The following is a 20222-nucleotide window of genomic DNA, read 5'->3' on the forward strand; positions in this document are numbered from 1 at the left end:
TCCTGATGTTGGCAAATGTTACACAACCCCCCCCCCCCGTACAACCTGATCATTGACGTCTTCTAAGGCAACATTTTACCGAGCTCAACTACCTACATTTTACTGGGGCTTTGTGCTATGCATTTGTAACTGCAATATAAATTGGAGTAGCGCTTACATGTATATCACTTACAGTATGTCGCATCTTATATTATATATAAAATATTGTCTATGGTTCACATAAACAGTAGAAATATAAACTTACCCTTTACGAAATGATCTGCACATACTCGTATACATTTGTAGCTGGTCTCTTATGTCTGATCTGTTCAGATTTGCAAGTCACTGCCTCGGTCATCTACGGGTTAGATCTTCCATTTGGGGTCCTTCTTGCATTTTAACAGCGGATAAACTAAACAATCTGACTCCAGCCTTAGCAGAATTGTTTGAGCAGCTGATAACTGCGCAAATTTGTGGCAGTTATCAGCTAAGGTACTTGTTGCTACGCATATGTTATTCCACAAAGATGATGGACACGGCTAAATCAGAGGGGGTCATGTGACATGCGACGTCATGTGCAAACAGTCTATAGACCTCTTGCAGTCACGTGACCGAATCCCGGCTGGAATGTAAACAGCCGCCATCTTGTCGGTCAACAACACAGTTGAATATAACCGACGGACTACACGGCTCATTTTTCTAATGAACAGATAACTAGATATATGTCTAAAATAAACGACCTACAGATTAGTGACCCTTATCGATTACCGGACGTAGTTTTCACGACCGTGTCAGTGGATATTGAACTGCCAGAGGTGGAATACCCAGATGTGCATAATTACCTCATTAACTTTCCCTCGCTGTTCAGTGGTGAAGCACTGCGTACTTATAAATCTCTGGACAGTTATCTTTACAGAAATTCAGGATTTGTCAGCCCCCTCAGATGTGGCATCTTGTAAACAAGAAAATAACAATCCTCATTGGACGGGTAAGTCACTTAAGTATTGAGTACTAGTACTGATACTAGATATCTCAGTAGTATCTAGTATAGCACTGACCAGCCGATAATAGAATAGAATAAGGTAATTCCAAATCGTCTGTTTTGTTTACCATGGATCTGGCGTTGGAGAGGTAGAGGCTTGGCAGTGGAGGTTTGAGTGGCTGTTTTCTGAGCTTAGTCAACAGGCCGGCTCTGCAGCCTCGCTTTTGCTTCCTCTCCCGACGCCGCCTCCTTCACCTGCCAGACCCGATAACAATCCACGGAGACCCCGCTGGTCTCGCTGTCTCGTCCGGAATGTTGTGCATGCGATGGAAATCGCTACAAACCGTCATTTTCTGCTGGAAACCAATGTCCAGTAAGTCCATATGGTTGTAGTGGATATTGAAGTCCGGTACAGACGAACAACACGCAAAAATACACACAAAAAACATAAAAAACGTGCACAGATAGGGAGAGCTTGTAGCCGCAGCATCCCCATCATGCGCCGCCATATCCACTATTATAGTTGAATATTTTATATTACCAGTTAGATCAAGTATCAGTAGTCTATCACTATTACTGTATATATGGTATACCTGATAGCAGCAATCCATTTTGCACGCCTGTCAGGGTCCCGTGGCAGCCTACTGTCAAGTGTAATGTGAGCATTATGGGTTTCCCAAACTTGAAAGGGAAGGACTCGGACACAGGATTCCACTCGTCTTATGTTTTATTGATTTTCAGTGGAGTTGACGTTGTAGTAGAATTGTATATAGTAGGGTTTTCCAGAAGAAAAGGTAGAAGTAGAAGGCGGAAATATGGCGTTTGACCGACAAGATGGCGTCTGTTTACAATCTGGATCGGCTGTGACGTCACATGCAAGTGGTCTATAGTCAAATGGGAAATTAAAAAAAAAATATATGTAGAGACTGTGGACCTGGCAACATTGCTATCACGTTAAAAAGATACCACTCCTAGATGCTACCTGCTGTTGTGGAATAAAAAGCAACTTAAGTGACATTTTTAATTTGAAAGTTTAATGGAAAATAAACAAAAACGTATACATTTAACATACTCAAATTTAGGCTTTTAAAATGTTACACGACAGTACTCAAACATGTACAACAATTTATTTAATCAACATGACAAATTGGAATAAAAACAAGTTAACATACAGTACTTCTGTGGGTAAGACTTGCATATAAATATATTGTGACCCAACACTGTGGCTCTTCAACCAAGACTTCACCAGGTCATTTTATTGATCCTGCTTAAGTGAGCAGTAGATAACCTGCAACAAGGTAAAAGCCCACACAAGTAAATATACCAACAGAAACTATATACAGCTAGGTTTATTTGACTTCTGCAACTCCGGGATTACTATGAAATTCTATGCAAGCCAGTCCAACACACACACCCTGTCTCAGGTGCGTGTGTCCTGAGAGTTAGGGACAAGTTCAAGGTCATCGCTACCCGGCTCCTGACTCAGGCTGTTTGGCAACGTGCTGAAGGGATTCTCCAGTGATTCTTCCATCGATATGTAAATGAAGCATAGGAGAGCAGCCACCAAAATGAACACCACAATCTGCACCCACAGAGGAACCAGACGCTGCTCGATGTCCCGTCTCTCCAGTGTGGCAGGACTCAGTGGGGTTTCCAGGTATTTGAACTGTACAGGACGACCTGCTGCCCCCTTTATAGACCGTCTCTTGGTGGCACTAAAGAGCAAGAAAAGAGAAGGCACCTTTATCTGATGATGAATAACAGGAAGCTACCGGATGAAAGATTTAGGAATTTGTCTCTCTCTGGAGAAAAACATGTTATTGCAAGCTACTTTTGAAAGAACATTATTACTGTACTCTTTCTTCATTAAATCTCTCTGGGCACACAAGTAGATTAAACAGCAGGCACCAATGGTAGAGTGATGTACTATTATATAGTCCAAGATTTCACTCATGATTACTCAGTATTACAAATGTGTTATGGGAATAAAATAAATATATTGTGCACTTCAATTTGACCATCATTGTTGGTAAGTACCAGACGAATAAAGAAGGCCTCTCAACAAGAGCGTGTTTATTAGTTACCTTCATCCGTAGCTTTTATTGTGACTGCCTGATCATTCTGTGGCATCATAAAATCAGCCTAATGTATTGTAGCTAGCTAGCTAGCTAAGAATACAATTTCAGATTTAAGACAAGATGTTTGCCATGTTGTAATCTCATCGCACACTGCATGCAACAGACCACAGGCTGAATACAGAGGCTCCCCCCCAAGGAAATGACATGCATGTCTTTGGCACTGTCTGCCTAGCTAAGTAAAACATTATGGAGAATAAGGTGAACACGCCTTGTAATTGAATTTGTTTGTTCTCCATTCTGTCAAAGTTTAACACAAACTGAACAGTCTTAGGGCAGCACAGTGCTGTATTGCTGCCTCACAGCAAGAATGTTCAGGGTTCAAACCTTGCGGCCGACGGGGGCCAGTCCAAAAACTATGCATATTACGTCAACTGGCTACTCTAAATTTCCTACAGGTGTGAATGGGAGTGTGAACTCCCATGGAGTTCATCTCCATGTTAGCCCTGCGATAGATTGGCGACCTCCCCAGGGTGTACCCCGTATCTCGCCCAAAGTCAGCTGGGACTTGCTCTAATGCACCCACAACCCTGATGAGAAGCAGGGCAGGAGGGAGAGGTGGATGGATGGATTTAGCACAATAGCTAAGACTCTGACCACAGGAGGAAAAGACACATCAAAGGAGCAGGTGGCTCAAATCACTCACTCTTGGGAAATATAACAGAATTTATACAACAGTTAGTTCCAGCACTCTTTGAATGTCACTCGACCAGTCACATCAGTGGCAATTCGATCAGTCAAGCAGCATTCCAAGTGTGACAATATTTAGTATGACAGCACAGAGATATTTCACTCTGTGCATCACTCCTGCATTGGGCAGGTAAAATTACACTTCCTACGAGAGTGTTATCAACATCACAGGACATAGCAAAGGTACTTTTCAAGAATGTAACTTCTGACTTAAAATAAAATATGAAAGCTTGTCAGATGAAGATCAAAAAGAAGGGCCACAAATTTTACCGGAAGCACTTTTAAAGGTAAACTGCCTTTCAGATTTTTCATGTCTAGGTCACGGGGGGGATTCCCAGACACCAAATTATGCTTGTTTAGTGGACTGAAAGCTACTGAATTCAAATCACAGACTTAGGATTTTATTACATTTTTTCCCTAAAAGAACAATTTATAGTCCTGTGGCCCTAAATTCTCCACCATTTTTTTCTTGCTTCACCGTAACCTAATTCAAGAGACTACGTCATGCATGACATGGTGGACTTTCTCCGTTCACGCAAAGCATTGTGGGATACAAATTTGAAACAGGAGAGAACAATGGAGAACACGAGTGTGCAAATGAAACGTGAAAGACCGACTACAGTAACGGAAAACGAGAAGACGTTACGTTGCGAAGGAAAGGAAACGGAGGACCAAACTAATAAATATCGGTGCTCAGCTGTTCGTTTAGTGACAGAATGATGTAACTGTCAGTGCACGGTCAAGGTAAACCTGTAGATGGCAGTAATGCAACACTGGATGCCAGCGGACATAAAACCCCAAAAAATGAAGAACACGACAACGACTCAGGCAAACCTGCGCATGCGCGCACAGACTTCCTTTGTCTGCTTGACTGCACGAAGCGAGTGATTTCAGGTACATTATTTGCTCGGGAATCCCCTCAAATTAAATAACTTCCCAGCCACAGAATGGCCTTTTTTTTTTTAAGATATTACAAAAATAAAAACGTACATCACAATGACCAAATTTCAGAGGGAACTAAATTTCACCGATTTTATGAAATCAAAAGGCCGTCTACTTTTAATGGGAACATACAAATCAATGAGAGATAGCTAGCCAGCTAGCCAATGTGCCAACAATTGAATGTGGCTTCTTCAGGATCCATTTCTGCTCATGGAGCAAAAATAAAGAGAACATTTAGCCATATTGCGTCCGACATGCCACTTATTGTATATTAATTTCTTGTTTTATAGAACTGCTGTATAAAAGCAATATCACACTTGAGGTCATGCTGTTGTACTTAATATCAGCACAGCTGTGATTAGCTACCAGTCATGCTGATATTTAGTACAAGAGTATTCTCTCATGTGTGATATTGCTTAAATGAAATATAGAGAAACTCACCAATACATCCTGTACTGATGGCTATCATCATTTCTCAACTGGGTTACAAACACAAACTCTGTAATGAGGATAAACTGGCTGACTCTATCATTCAGTAACTTACAACTAAACTGGAGACCAAATAAGCCCCTTACCTATTCAGAAAAAATAAAGGATGAAATGGTATCAGTCTGGAATATGATTTCCTAAGACACTGTAATAGACTTTCACACTCGCTCTCAATATGTTTGGCCTTTGTAGCTGACCATCTTTCATGCCTGAAGTTTGGGTGAGATGGCATAGGACATCTCGGCTGTTGTATGATATACAAGTGCAAATTTTAAAACCGACACCCTGACACCACCAGTGAGTGTTAATACTATTACAGAATTCTCAGTGATCCCCAGTAGCTCAAACATCATATGATCCTAGCATTTTATGTGACATTATACTATATATTCAGTCCTTAAAATGGCAACGAATAGTGGACTGACTGCACCAAAGTTACTGTCAATGCTTCATTACAACAATTAATTTTTAGTTAAACTATTAATCAACTACCTCAACACACTTGATTCTCTACAACAGAAGATCCCTGGTCATATTGAATTTTATGTCACCATAGATAACGTTAGCTATCTAGCCACATTGTGGGACAATCCAACCTACCCCCAACGCCAACCTGAAACCTAAAACTAAAAGCTGTGTTCACATATATACCGGTACGATAGTGGTATAATTGTATCGATACAAAGTATACCGGTACAGTTTAGTGCATCTGTCCACACTAGCGAGAAATGTTTGGGATTTTCTTTCACGGTAGTTGAAATGCGCGTGCGCGAAATGTTTCCGTGGTTACCGAGTAACTTCCTTCCGAGAATATGGCGGATGAAACAACGTGTGTGTGCTTTTTGTTGTCAATGTACAGTCTGTATTTCTGGTGGTCATTTATTCAGTCGAATTGTATAAAACACGCGAGGCAATTGAGAAAGAAACAAAGAAAACGAATCTCCGTTTTTCACGATTTTATTCAGCGAAGACATCGATTGAGCTGTGTGACTTTGCGCATGCGCATTATATTTGTATCGATACAGAACTGCTTCATCTGTCCACACTACAGCGAAGCGCTACAGTACCGATACAGTTATACCGCTACAGTACCGGTATAGTTGCTAGTGTGGACAGGTGTTGCGGTACGAAAGTAGTATCGTATCGGTACAAAATCCCTAGTGTGGACAGGGTATAAGTCTTAACCCTCAAGCAGCCCTTTGAAGTGAGGACTGCCCATTCTCCGTTGAGCTCTCGCCAACAAAGCATTTCCATTCGCAGACCTGCCGCTCACTGGATGTTGTTATTGCAGCATTCAGTCCACAAAGGGCCAGTGTCACTGCAGGCTTTTATTCCAACCAGGCAGGAGTCACACCCATTTTCAGTTGTTTAATCAGCTCTCTTGGGCTCAACTATCATCAAGTGTGCCTCCTATTTGGCTGGAATGAAAATCTGCAGCCTCACCAGCCCTTTGCAGACAAGATTGAAGACCCTTACTCTAAAGACTTGAGCATGACAATCTCAGGAGATCAGCAGTTACAGAAATATTCAAACCAGCTTTTCTGGCACCAACAATTTACCCAAGTAGCTTGGGTGAATGCACATAATTTTCAGTAGATTTTATTAACCATGTTGAAGTATAGTTTATTCTCTTCTGAAGTACAGTAAATTCAGCCATCTTTCACCTCTAATTGCATTTGCATTGTGTAGCACAGCAAGAAATTGAGCTCCAAATATGGTAACTGCAATCAAATAGTCACATGACAAAACACTAGATTATTTTTCTTCTGCACCGACTCTGTTTTTTGTTAAACAAAAATAAATAAATAAAGATCATACACACTGCAACTTTAACAATAAGATTTCCAATAAATTTCTACTGGTTGGACTCACGTGATCCCAGTTGGAGTAAGTGCAGTGTCTGGGAACATCTCCCTCAGAACATCAGTCACAGCTTCCTACCACAGAAGAAACAAAGGAATTACATGAAGTGAGTTGACAGGACAAAATTGTGAATAAAAATAAAGTGAGGCGTGGCGACAGAGACGTGGTTTAAAGTGGACAGCAAAACACATGCAAGTGACCAACTAAGAAAAGAAGTAGTGACAAAAAGAACAAGACTAACACCCATGTGGTTGGAAATGGTGCACTAGCTACAACGGATTGTTCAAGACAAAATCAGAATAAATATTGGAAAAAATAAGTGGGGGAGGGGAGATCCCTTTTAAAGTTTAAGTTAATAAGGAGAAAAATTATAGTTAAGCTCCTGCAAGAACAAGATGATGCACACCAGAGTGTGAGGACAGAACCACATCAAACAAAGGACTGAGTTACAATTGCTGGTTTTGTTGTAGTGGTCCGTTTCTGAAGAGGCGAATACTCCGGGGTCAGATAGAGAGACATATCTGCTGTACTTTTGCTGAGCTGCTGAAAGTCATAAAAGTCCAACATACACTTTATAAACAATTCCAGATTTTAACTTGGCCATGTACACAGACTAGAATGCTTTGTAAATATTTAACAAGCTACAGCATATAATTTTTAGCTGATCCCAGAGTGTGTGTTTACCCACACATTTAACAGGATTACTGATCCGTTGTGCCTTGCTTGCCACTGCTGTCTGGCTACAGCTTCTCTTCTCCTCTGCTGATTTTGATGGAGGACTCAGCCTGTTTTCAATCTGCACTCCATACAGCCACTCGGATTATAATTCTCGTTCACAAACAAATAAAACCAATGTAGTAATCCTATAGCTTTTAATAATTAACAGTGATCACCAAAGTGTCAAATTTCTAACAAAAAAATTGCAAAGTGATGTACAGGGTGTTTCAAAAAAATCTGATATCCTTTCACAACAGTGGCGGCTGGTAGTCTTTCAAACAGGGGAGGCTGGTCGGTTACGATATTTCCAGATTTTAAAAGAAAAAACACATCAATTTTGCCCATACTCCTGCCTCTGATCTGGCTGATTGTTGGCAGGGTCACAAACTGTGAAATAACAGGTTCTTTTGCCCCATTAGCCTACTGTCCAATATACATGATGGTGGTGTTGGGGGGGGGGGGGGGGGGTATATTTTAACATTTTATATTTTAAAATTGTGGCATGTTGTTTAAAAATTGATCATTATTGAAAGCAGCTCTTTGTCAGGAACCTCAGCAGTAACAGCAGAGTGTTCTGGAATAGGCACAAGCACTGACCTTGGGGAGCCAAACATAGAGCTGGGTGCCACACATTTCATTCAATGACACTTTCCCTATATTTTACTTATTTTGACTGAGAAATGTTTTATTGACAATTTTGATAACCCTTCACTTTTAATCCAGGTCTGTAGTGTGAAATGTTCTCGGCTGTGTTTTTGTTTAAAAAATGTTTTCCAAATTGTAGCTGTGTTTAATTCATATCCAGAGAAATATATATTCCAATATAATATACTCAGCATAAACATTTTAAATAGATTCTATATTTTTGGTCCATCCATGACATATTACTAAAGTAGCCTATTTACTGTTGTTGATGTGGGTCGCTTGCTGTTAGCCAATTCACTTTCTCGTACCAGGAGAGCTGAAAGGAATGAGTATTATTCCCTACCTTTTTCACCAAGTCAATTTGAGGCGTTGGTCTACCCTGCTCTTTAATTTTAATTTTTTCCTCGAAAGGAAGACTGGCAAATGGCTTCGCCAAAATTAAATCAGCAGTGCTTGGCATCCGTGCGCAGCTTTCTTGCTAGCTGACTAGCCCCCTCAAGTTCAAGTTCAGTCACTCAAATAAACGAAATTTCTGGAACTAAGATAGCAAACTTGACAACACTATATTTACACTTCATTTACAATGAAAATATATACAAACTAAAAAAGCTGGTAGAAACCGTATGTAATGAATGAAATCGAAATGTAAGCTGATCTCTTACAATACACCACAGCACTTGCGAATCCACATGGGACTGAACTGAGATTCACCGCTGCCTGTCTATAGTTGAAACGAGCTGTCAATCAAAGAAAATATCCGGCCGCTTTCACCAATCACCAGTCTCCTCGCGGAAACTGCCATGTCCCTCCCACTGTGAGGCTTGGAGTCCGTAGGCGGGCATTTTCGCAGTATTTGTCCAATAACCGTCTTGCATTTTGAGATTGAAAAGCGCATAGCTCCCAAATGCCATTGAAGTCCACTGAGGCTGGGAGTCTGTGGGACTGTGGGCGGGCGTTTTCACAGTATTTGTCCAATAACCGTCTTGCATTTTGAGATTGAAAAGCGCACAGCTCCCAAATGCCACTGAAGTCCACTGAGGCTGCGCTGCATCGCGCTGTCACGAGGGGGAAAAAACTCACGCGCACATTAGGCGAACTGGGGAAAGTTATAACGGAATGATTTCGCACTGTAGTTGGGTTGAGCACATATATTTCTATGATTTTGGATCTGAAATAGCAATGTTATAACTTCTAACATTGCTATTTCAGATCCAGAATTTTTAGAGGAGGCTGAGCCTCCCTCGTTGTCTTAGAGCAATCGCCCGTGTTTCACAATCTAATAACTTTTCCAATTCTCGTTCAATTGACCTCAAATTGTAACAGCATGTGTGGAAACAGGTCAAAATTTTATGCTTAATGCATTTTGTTTTGATCTTTTTAGGTATAGAAATGCCATTCACTGGAAAAGAAAAGGCGTTTTGTGTGTTAGAGTACGCTCGAACAAGACTGTGCAGCATGCATTTATGAGAGAATTCTCTAAAAATGCACCAAGTGCAATGCAGATTTGGATATGGCACAAAAAGTTCACAGAGGAAAGGCTGTCTGCGCAGGGCGAAAGGATCTGGACGACCACCAGCCTCAGAAGAGACGGTCGAGCGCGTTCACGAATACTGAAAATTTGTGAAATCGTTCATGGAATCCACATACCTTTGAATTTCTCATTCAAATTTTGAAGAATAAATCTTATATTGCTCAACATTAAGCATGTTCAGTTTCATTTGCCTCGACTATGTAGTTTCTGGGATATTTACATCTCAAATAATATCAAATTTTTTGAAACACCCTGTATAACAGAAGAATTCATATAGCCAAAACACCCATAAATTAAAGGTAAACTGATGTACAGTTGCCCAAAACTTATCCTATCTTTACTCAAAAGAACCTGAGCAAAGAGCTAAATTGAAGTCAGACTCACTATTTTAGTGTTTAGTGGACATTGCACATTTTTGAAAATATGCTTTATCCACCACAGCAAGACAACAAAACATATGTACCACACTTAATGCATACAATATTTATAAAACATCATGTTCACAACTCTCTCGCTTGCGCGCTCTCTCTCACACACACACACACACACACACACACTCCCCTCCTCCACGAGCTGTGTGATGCTGAAGGACAGGGAGCTGCTTTGGATGCTCTCCAGTGACATCTCTTGATTCTTCCCCTGTAATTCATATATCTACTTCAGTCACAACTACAATTAAATTGTCAAATGCTATGCTCAACAGTTCAACAAAATAATTTAGTATAAATATGGAGGTGATTATAGAAAACCGTGCACACTGATTGGTCGAGAGATTCTGACTATTTCTTGATGATCACCTCAAGTGACTCAGCAAAATGGCGGCCAATCGCTTTGTCACTGTAAGTGAGGAAGAATTACAAATTATGAAAGAAAATTCTGTTCCTAAAAGCACTAAAGATGCTACGAAGTTTGGTCTGAAACTATTCAAAGGGAAGGTAGACTTGAGATTTACTTTATCCATTTCAAAACAAAAGTACTTGATGTGACTTGGATAGATAAGTGACAAGTCTGCGCCACACCGTTATTACATTTGCATGCTGCTTTTGAAGACTGAAATAAATTATTTTTTAAATACGATTTATTTTTATATTTTTGAAATAAATCACCTGCGTATTTATACTAAAGCAATTATCTGCCTCAGGCTCAGTGAATAATAACCTTGACTTCATCTCAGTTATTATTCACAGACATTCACCTTGCCTTCGGCGAATAACTGTTAATTAGTACACTAGACCACAACCAAATTAACCCAAAGAGAAAACATTAAACCTAACACCTTGTGACTTTAGCATTATAAGGTTCTATCTATCTGTTATTTTGGTGTAAAGTGGGTTCAACACCTAGAAAATAATTGCAATCTAGTTCATTTCCTTTTTGTCCAATATTAAATCACAGTTTACTATTGATGATCCTAACATGATCTTGGATGAACAGGTTACAACCCAGTGTCTTGTCTCGTGTAGTTTAAATAAGCAAGTAAGTAAATAAATAACTCACTAATACACTAAAAGGTGGCACGATGATGCAAGTGGTTAGCACTGTCGCCTCACAGCAAGAAGGTTCTGGGTTCGAGCCTTTGCGTGTGGAGTTTGCATGCTCTCCCCGTGTCTGTGTGGGTTTCCTCCGAGTGCTCTGGTTTCTCCCACAGTCCAAAGGCATGCAGGTTAGGCTAATTGGAGGCTCTAACTTGTCCATAGGTGCGAGTGTGAATGGTTGAGAGGAGAAAACCTCTATAATAATCCAGTAAAAGGCAATGGGAAACCACTACTGTAGTGTTCTCTAGACACTTTGATGGCTGAAGCCGTCAGAACGGCCACATCACTGTAGTGATATGCCAAAATGGATGGAATACACTAAAAAGCTGTTTGAAAGATTGCAAAGCTCGAGTTAAAATATTCACTACCTACCACCAATTATGAACCTGAAGTGGAAGCAATCCCCAGTGTAAGAAAGAGTAAATAAGAGAGGACAACACAATGGTGTAGGAGTGTTTTAAAACTGTACTAAAGTGCAAAAATGATGTGCTGTCTACATTTTAAAACTGCTGAATAACTGGATGGACGGACGGACGGACAGACAGACACCATAAAATTGGATGCAATTAAAGGAAAATGACAGGATTTTTTTTTTAAACCGGCCCCTATTTTCAAGTCCAAATATTTACTAGGGTCAAAAACGGTTTAAATCAGTCCATTAGAGTTAAACCATGAGAAACAGTCATTTTCTACAGTTTCTTTAGAGTTATTGAGGTACAAAGACACAGGTGTATCTTTATAGTGATCCTTTCCATGTTGTCAGACACTTATAATATTATGAGCCCGTCAGTGACAAAAACAAGCTGTTTATTTTGACAGAGATGTTTGCCAGATAGGATTACACTGTATAGCTGTTTTGCAGTTGCTGGTTATAATGTTCTAACTTTATACGGGACTGATTTAAATTGTTTTTGTCCCTAGTAAATATCTGGACCCAAAGAGATGGGAAAACAGGGCCCACGTTAAATAAATCAATAAAAAGAATGAATAAGCATTCCCAGTATTTTCCTTTAAGTAATACTGAGGGTCATTTAATCAGAAACATCCACAGCTGTGTGCACGCTCAGGAACCAGTCAAATTCCATATTTTGAATCCCTCGGTATTTTAATAAATTACGTTTAAAGCATTTTTGTCTGTGCTGAACTATAAACGTGGACCATTGTAGGAGTTTTGCCTGCAAAGATGTGAGCCAGATAATTGCTAGGAGCGTGCGTGTAACATGCAGATATCCTGTTTGTGTGTGTATGGATGCAAATATCTTCCAACAAGGTTGCGTAGTGATGCATGACACAGAGAATCACCTGGATAATGTATACCAACAATATAATGAGGAACAGGACTCCTTTTAAGAACACTTGAAAAAGTGATCAGAGATTGCTTCCAAATCTCACACCCCCTGGACAGGTGAGGTTGATCTTATAGGATCTGGAGAAAGCGCAGAGTGATACCAAGGCAGCAACAGCAGACTTCCTGGAGTTGTATACATCTAAAGAAGGCCCAAGATGAGGAGATGCGTAGAACAGCATGTTACACTTAAGGCTGAATGACCTGCTGGTCTAAGCCTAGGTGAAGACATGCACCACCCAGAGGGCCAGCCTCTGATTAGACAAGGGAGGCATCCATGTTTTACTTCCATAGTTTAGCAGTCCCTGAAAGAAAAGTGAAAAGGCTCCAATGGAATCCAAGGTCTTGCCAGCTGTCTCGTGGGCACATGTAGACTGGCTGCTAAATCCTGTGCGCTGTGGTGGAAAAATAAATCAGTCATGAAGGAAGAAGGGCATACAACTGTGAGCTAGTTATGGGTCAATATAGGGAGGACGATACCTGGTAATGGGTTTATTTGGCACTGGCAAAGAGATCCATGTCTTGCCAATCCTCTTCCATCACTGGGTCCAAATGCCCCTCCCATGTGCAATTTTGATAGTGCATTCCTCGCACAATTGTGCAACCCTGGCAGATGAGCTGCTTTCAACGAGGCAAGTCATGGATCAACCCACATCTTGATATAACCTTCAAGATGGCTACTTGACTTCATGTCATCTTGTCACAAAGTTGTCTGAACAGACCAGCATGTGGCAATGTCCAAGAACCCGCAAGAAGAGTTTCAAGGAAAGATGGAAGAACTCGATTCCAGCTAGGTGATATGTTCTGACCATACACTGGGGGTCCACATGTTGCCAGTAGCCCCATGACAACACCCCACTCCACAGGTAGTTCAGGAAGTGTCCAGTAATATATAATTTTCTCTCTCTCTCCTTCCCTCCCTCCAATGGGGCACCACTCCCAAATGGATTCTTTTTGGAGCCCATCACAAGACAGATGCCGCTTTTCCACTACCAACGCGGCTGAGTTGGGCTGAGCCGTGCCGTGCTGAGTTGGGCTGAGTGGGGCTGTTGGAGTTGCATTTCGACTACAACCGCGCTGAACCGTGCTGGCTGGAAGTGGGTGGACACATTGGGTGGAGTTAGCGAAAGTGGGTGGACGTCACGTGATGTTGTTAGGCAGCGCAAACAGTGACATCAGTGACCTTTTAAGCGGTAGTCTCACGACCCGGATAGTAAACAATAAACATGGAGGACATGGAGTCGTTAGTGTTGCTGGTCTTGGTGCTGTGGCTTGTTGTCACCGACAACGCCAACAGATACTGGCAAGAGCGTATAGATGAGGCGAGGCGCATAAGGCTTCATAATTCTCGTAATTCGTAATTCTCCTTCTTCCGGGTTTACGGTGTTTACAGATCCCAGCGTGCTCGCGGGGCGTGTGTGGGCATGTGAGGACACTCCTCCTCACCAATCAGTGCACAGGGGAGTGTCTCCTCACGCCCCTAGCCCCACTCGGCTCGGTTTGGCTCGCTTCAGCCCTACTCCAAAACCGTGCGAGTTTTGGGTGCTGAGCAGGGCTGAAGCGAGCTGAGTCGTGCTGCTCTAAGGTAGTCGAAACCCGAGCCGTGTCGGGCTGAAGTGAGCTGAAGTGAGCCGAAAAAGGGTAGTGGAAAAGGGCCAAGAGTGCTGTAAATCAATCTAGGTATTACCCACTACCCCTGGCAGTTAGAGGTGAAATACAAATACTCTCTCTCCCAGTAGAACCTTTTAATACTAAAAGCATGTGTAATTAAAATATTGTTTTAAAGGAGGGGTGACTGGGGGTGGGGGGTGTCAAAACCAGAACCAAAAGACAAAAGTGAGCAGTGAAATCCTTCCTTTTACTAAGTAATGTGAAGATGCTGACACAGTACCGGTCTCAGAGGGGGATAAAAGCACTGAGGATAAAATGTTTCTTTGCTCCGATTGTTCATCCCCACCTATCCAAAGTAGAAAAAGGTAGCAGAAAACCCATTAAATCTATGCAAGATCTCCAGCTACAAAAGTATAAGAAAATTATGCAAGTTTCTAATGAGTCTTCAAAGTAGGTCTTTTCAACTTGAACAAACTATTTTTAAATGCAATTACCAATACACGTTATACACATTATATACAGTGCATTCAGAAAGTATTGAGTTTATTCTCATCATCAGTTTGTAAAACCATTCTACAATGAAAAGGCATAAACAGGTTTTCAAAAAGCATCCTAAATGACGGGGGGGGGGGGGGGGGACATTTCAGACCCTTTGATAGGTCATTTAAAATTGAACTCCGTTCACTTCCACTCATCATCCCAAGTGCTCATGATTTGGTTCTGTCTGTTGACACCTTTTCAAATAGGAATTCAGGGAGGGGGCATGCCAAAGGGCTTACTTGTTTTCCACGTCAACCAACAGAGTTTGAGATATGCTATTGCACATTTAAACAAATTTAAACTGCCAAATCTAAACAGAGGATTACAAAACTGGTTAAATAAGCACCTGAGTGTTTAAAAAGCACTTTTCAGCTGTATAGAATCTCACTACCAATTTGCCCATGGTGAATTCTCAGAGATTACTGGTTGGTACCAGGCTGTGGGGCATTTCTTACCGGTCTGCAGCAATTTATTCTGCCTCATGTTGAATGGCACTCTCCCCCGCGGGAAGCTTAATATTCTCACTTCCAAGTATGTACAGGGTATACGCTGCTGTTTAACACAAGGCACTAAAATAACACCATGAAAAAAAATGCTTTCACACCAACTCACTCAATGCGCATTGGTATCTGCAAATGCTCCTTCACTGGCCGTGTTATCCAGACACATTAACTGTGTACTAACTGCAGAGGCCATTGTGGTCAGTGCAGCTGGTAATATTTCAGATTTTTTTTTAAGCTTAAGAACAAGCGTTAGGAAGGGAAAGAAGCACAGATACACATACATATAACTCCAAGTCCAACACACAAGGGATGGTTTAGGTTTTAGGGGAATTAATGACAAACTGTACAATCCATATTTGGTGCCAACTAGCCGTTATTGTAGAGCAATACTTGGTCTATTTACAGGGTTGAGACAAATGTGTTTGATTGAGCATCTGATTGGATGCACATTAGAACAAGAACGAGTCATTCAGTACTTTTGCGTTTTTAAAGTACGTATATCCTGGCTTATTTTTCTCCAGAAGGCCAAGATTTTGACACACAGTTCATGATGATTTCATAAGATGCTTCTACAACTTGATTAGATTTACATGTTGGAAATTCAGTTCATTAGGCATAGTTTGGAAAAACACAAAAAGGCCATACAATATAAAACACAAACCACAAAAATCAAAGGAATTGTCCACAGACGTCCAAGACAAGATTGTGACAAATCTACCTGGTTTCCTTTAATAACCACAGCTTGTCAACTAGAGACCTGTACAGCTCTGTGCTCAGCCTTTTACGTCAACGCCAGGATTCAAACTGACGCTGCAAAATCTGTTCCTTTCCTGGACAGCACTGTAGACGGCTCAGCCATGGAGGCTCATATTGGGAACTGAGGTTATGTAACTTGGCACTTGCAATGCAAGTGGCACCACACCACGACTGTGGAATCGCTACTTGAAGCTGGCACGCCAATTACATTCTTAAACACGCTTAAACTCGCATATACAAACAGATGTCTTGCCCAAAGGCTGAGCCAAAAACATCATGGAAAATAGTGAGCTGTGCACATATTTTTGGTCTTGGATAAATACTTTTAATTGTCCACATAAATTTAAACAAGCTCAATTAATGACTGATGTTAGGCTATGAGCAAACATGTTTCTGCTTCCTCATATTTTATTCAAACCAGAACGTCAAGGGCATAGTAGCTCATCTGGCCTGTCATCACAACAACCATGACTACCAAAACATCAAACAGAACTGAAACGTGACAATGTGAGAGAGGACCAACCTCCGCGACAAATTGTTTACAACAGGAAAATCAACAAAGGACTAAATTTTGTTCCCCAAGGGAAGATCTACCCAAAACATCAATCAGAACTGAAATCAGGTGAGAACTGCGAAAGGAGACGCAATTCTAGTGAAAAGTCCAAAAACTCATTAAGGTGACCTAATTAGCAGTTCGTTAGCAAATAAAATTGACAACACAATGATCGAGTTTTGTGCAGAAGGTCTAGTTCTTTCAAATAAAACAATCAGAAATGAAATCCACTGAGAATTGAGGGAAGAGACACAATTTAACTGAACAAAGTTGTAAACAAATTGTTTACAACAAGAAAATCATCAAACAAACGACCAAGTTTTGTTCCTCAGGGGAAGATCTACCAAAAACATCAATCAGAACTGGAATCAGATGAGAAACGAGAGACGAGATAAAGGAGAGCGCACCTCGTTGCTGTTGTGAAATTATTAATCTTTTCAATTCTTACCTTCGTGGAAATGAACTGAGTCCTGCTGAACAACCCCCCCCCCCAATTTTCCCTTCTACATTTAGAAATCGTTCTAGTCTCCCCCCTGGATGATGAATTACTTTTGGTAAATAAAAAAAAAAAAATCTGATGTCTGTTTCGTTCAAAACGATTTGCACATCTAAAAACGCAGCAATATCTTCCCATACCGATCAATAACAACTAACTAGGCTGAATGAAGCACAACAAGCTGCCTCCTGTCATGGTGGCGTAGTTACCGTTGCTGTGGGGGTCACGTGATGGTGCGAAGTCTCTATAGAACATTACTGGGATGTGTAGAACAAGAAGTTGGCAGCATAAAAGTGCACCTGAAAAATCTGCTGGAATTGTGTGATGCAAATCATGTCAACATGGTTCAGAATTTCAAAGGAATGTCCCCAACATGGCGGCACGGTGGTGTAGTGGTTAGCGCTGTCGCCTCACAGCAAGAAGGTCCGGGTTCGAGCCCCGTGGCCGGCGAGGACCTTTCTGTGTGGAGTTTGCATGTTCTCCCCGTGTCCGCGTGGGTTTCCTCCGGGTGCTCCGGTTTCCCCCACAGTCCAAAGACATGCAGGTTAGGTTAACTGGTGACTCTAAATTGACCGTAGGTGTGAATGTGAGTGTGAATGGTTGTCTGTGTCTATGTGTCAGCCCTGTGATGACCTCGCGACTTGTCCAGGATGTACCCCGCCTTTCGCCCGTAGTCACCTGGGATAGGCTCCAGCTTGCCTGCGACCCTGTAGAAGGATAAAGCGGCTAGAGATAATGAGATGAGATGTCCCCAACGTCTTATGAAACTCATGCCATGTAGAATTGAGGGTAAAGCGAGGCCCTACTCAGAATTGGTATAGTGTTCCTGATTAAAGTGAGAGGGAGAATATTGCTTCAATAAATGTATATAGCTCATTTAATATCCAACTAGAAAACTAGCTAGTAGATTTTAGGGGACCTACCATCAAGAAATTAGCTATCTAACACTAGATAACTAGCTCATGTTTTTACTGAAGAGTTGCCTATAATGGACACTTTTAGCTAGGTAAATCTGTTCAGCTAACAAGGAAGTTTATGGCATCTGGCTGAACATTACTTCAGATTTCAGTGCCATGACATCCTTGATGTAATTGTAAAACATTATGCATCGAACATGCCCACAGACGACAAAGCAGGAACCATCAAGTTCTCTATAAACTATTTTCCATGAGATATGTATACACGTCTGGCCTTGCACGCTAGACCAGCGCTTAGGCTCATTAACCCACTGGCAGGATGCCAAGCCATAAATATCTTCAAGAGTTATCTCAGGGGTTTTCAAAGTGTGGGAGAGTCAGCCCCCCATTGGAGAGCAAATAAACAACAGCGCCCCCCCCCCTTACAATTTTTGTTGTTGCTATACTTAATGTTCCATTCGTATTTTAAAAAAATGGTTGTTGTACACGTTTTTATTTTTTTCTTTTTCACATTTTAAACATCTGTGCTTTTTAAAACATCTTGTTTTACACATTTTAAACATCTCATAGCATCGTTAGCTAGCACCTCTTGGCAGACAACACACTGTGGCAGTGGAGCATCTTCAGATCCAGTCCATGAAAATCCAAACTTTAAATAATCGTGGTCATACTTCCTTCTTTTTCCAGTCCCCCCAGCATTCCGCGGGCCTTTTTTGTGATTGTTGAGGGCTAAAATGTCTGATGTTGCGGTGGGTTTCCAAAAAATTGCGATGAAAGTTGTGGTGTTTTTTAGGTTTTTGTTGCGATTACATTGCGGGAGGAAGTGAAAGTTGCGAGAAATTGTTGCGATTTTCTCTTTTTGTGATTAAAATTGAGTGATATGTTAAATATTAAGTTATTACTGAAAAACTATTGATTAAAAAAACAAAGACACTGAGAAATGATCCTATAAACAACTTTACCAATATAAAAGATGACCAGGACTACAAAAATGCAGAAAAATAGGCTTTACTTATCCAAATGCTCCTGTTGGTTCAAAAGTTAAAGTGCATAGAACCTCACAGCACAACATGAAGTTACCTTAAAATATAATATAAATGCCTCAGCTTTCATGTAAGAAAAAAAAAAAACTATTAATACTAGTACTGTGTGCTGGCAGTCTCTCCTGAAGACTAAATTAAACAATAATTATAAACTAAAATAAATGGCTCAGGCTTTATAGAAGAAAAAAAAAAAAACAATTTGAACAGAATCTCACAGTATGATGCTGAAGCTGCCTAAACAATGGAAAATAAAATACCATTTTGGCAAAAATGTTGGCATCCATTAACAACTTCTATTAAGTAAAAAAAATAAAGTGCACACAGTCCTTCACTGTAAACATAACACACTTTCAGTAACAGAATTTAAGCCACTGACTCGCACATCATGCAATGTTGCCAGATACTGACGTTTTCCAGTCCAAAATATGTTCAAAACCCGCCAAAATGCACTTGAAACCACCCAATCTGGCAACACTGCGCACATGTCGACGTCACCTCAAGATGACGCCAACGACTGGTCAAATTTGCGGGAAAGTTGTGGTGATTGGATATAATTGCAACACCGCCCTGAATTCGCGGAGATTGGTTGAATTTGCGTTGAAGTTGCAAATCGCAACATCCTGGAGGGTCTGTTTTTTGCTTGGCCCAGATTCTGTCTCCTCACTCACTGTAGCTTTAGGTACTAAAAATCGATCCATTTTGTCTCTGGTAAAGGCTAGCTGAAGTTCGCTAAATGTCCGCAATAGTAACTTATTCTGGTTTATTTTTCCTCACGTTGCGCCCCCCCAAAGAACTCTGGCGCCCCACACTTTGAAAAGCCCTGAGTTATACCACTTGAAAGTTTTAGGTTAGTTGAATAGCACTCCCCATCTTTTACTGAAAATCCATTATAATAACTGGATAACATTTTAGTTAACGACAATCCAATTCTTAAACAAAATTCTTGACAA

General features: G+C 41.0%; 1 protein-coding gene across 1 annotated transcript in view; it reads right to left on the reverse strand.

Annotated features, from left to right (window-relative positions):
* Positions 1-2148: 2148 nt before the first annotated feature.
* Positions 2149-20222, reverse strand: part of lemd1 (LEM domain containing 1) — a 41743-nt gene continuing 23669 nt past the window's right edge. The window contains exons 5-10 of the mRNA XM_060936902.1: positions 14745-14810; positions 10529-10612; positions 7795-7876; positions 7531-7637; positions 7090-7154; positions 2149-2676 (exon numbers count right to left, since the gene is read on the reverse strand). Of these exons, the coding sequence (XP_060792885.1) occupies positions 2382-2676; positions 7090-7154; positions 7531-7637; positions 7795-7876; positions 10529-10612; positions 14745-14810 (699 nt within the window). The 3' untranslated portion in view covers positions 2149-2381. The remainder of the gene's footprint in view (positions 2677-7089; positions 7155-7530; positions 7638-7794; positions 7877-10528; positions 10613-14744; positions 14811-20222) is intronic.

The sequence above is a fragment of the Neoarius graeffei genome, chromosome 13 (assembly GCF_027579695.1).
Source record: "Neoarius graeffei isolate fNeoGra1 chromosome 13, fNeoGra1.pri, whole genome shotgun sequence".
Taxonomy (NCBI): domain Eukaryota; kingdom Metazoa; phylum Chordata; class Actinopteri; order Siluriformes; family Ariidae; genus Neoarius; species Neoarius graeffei.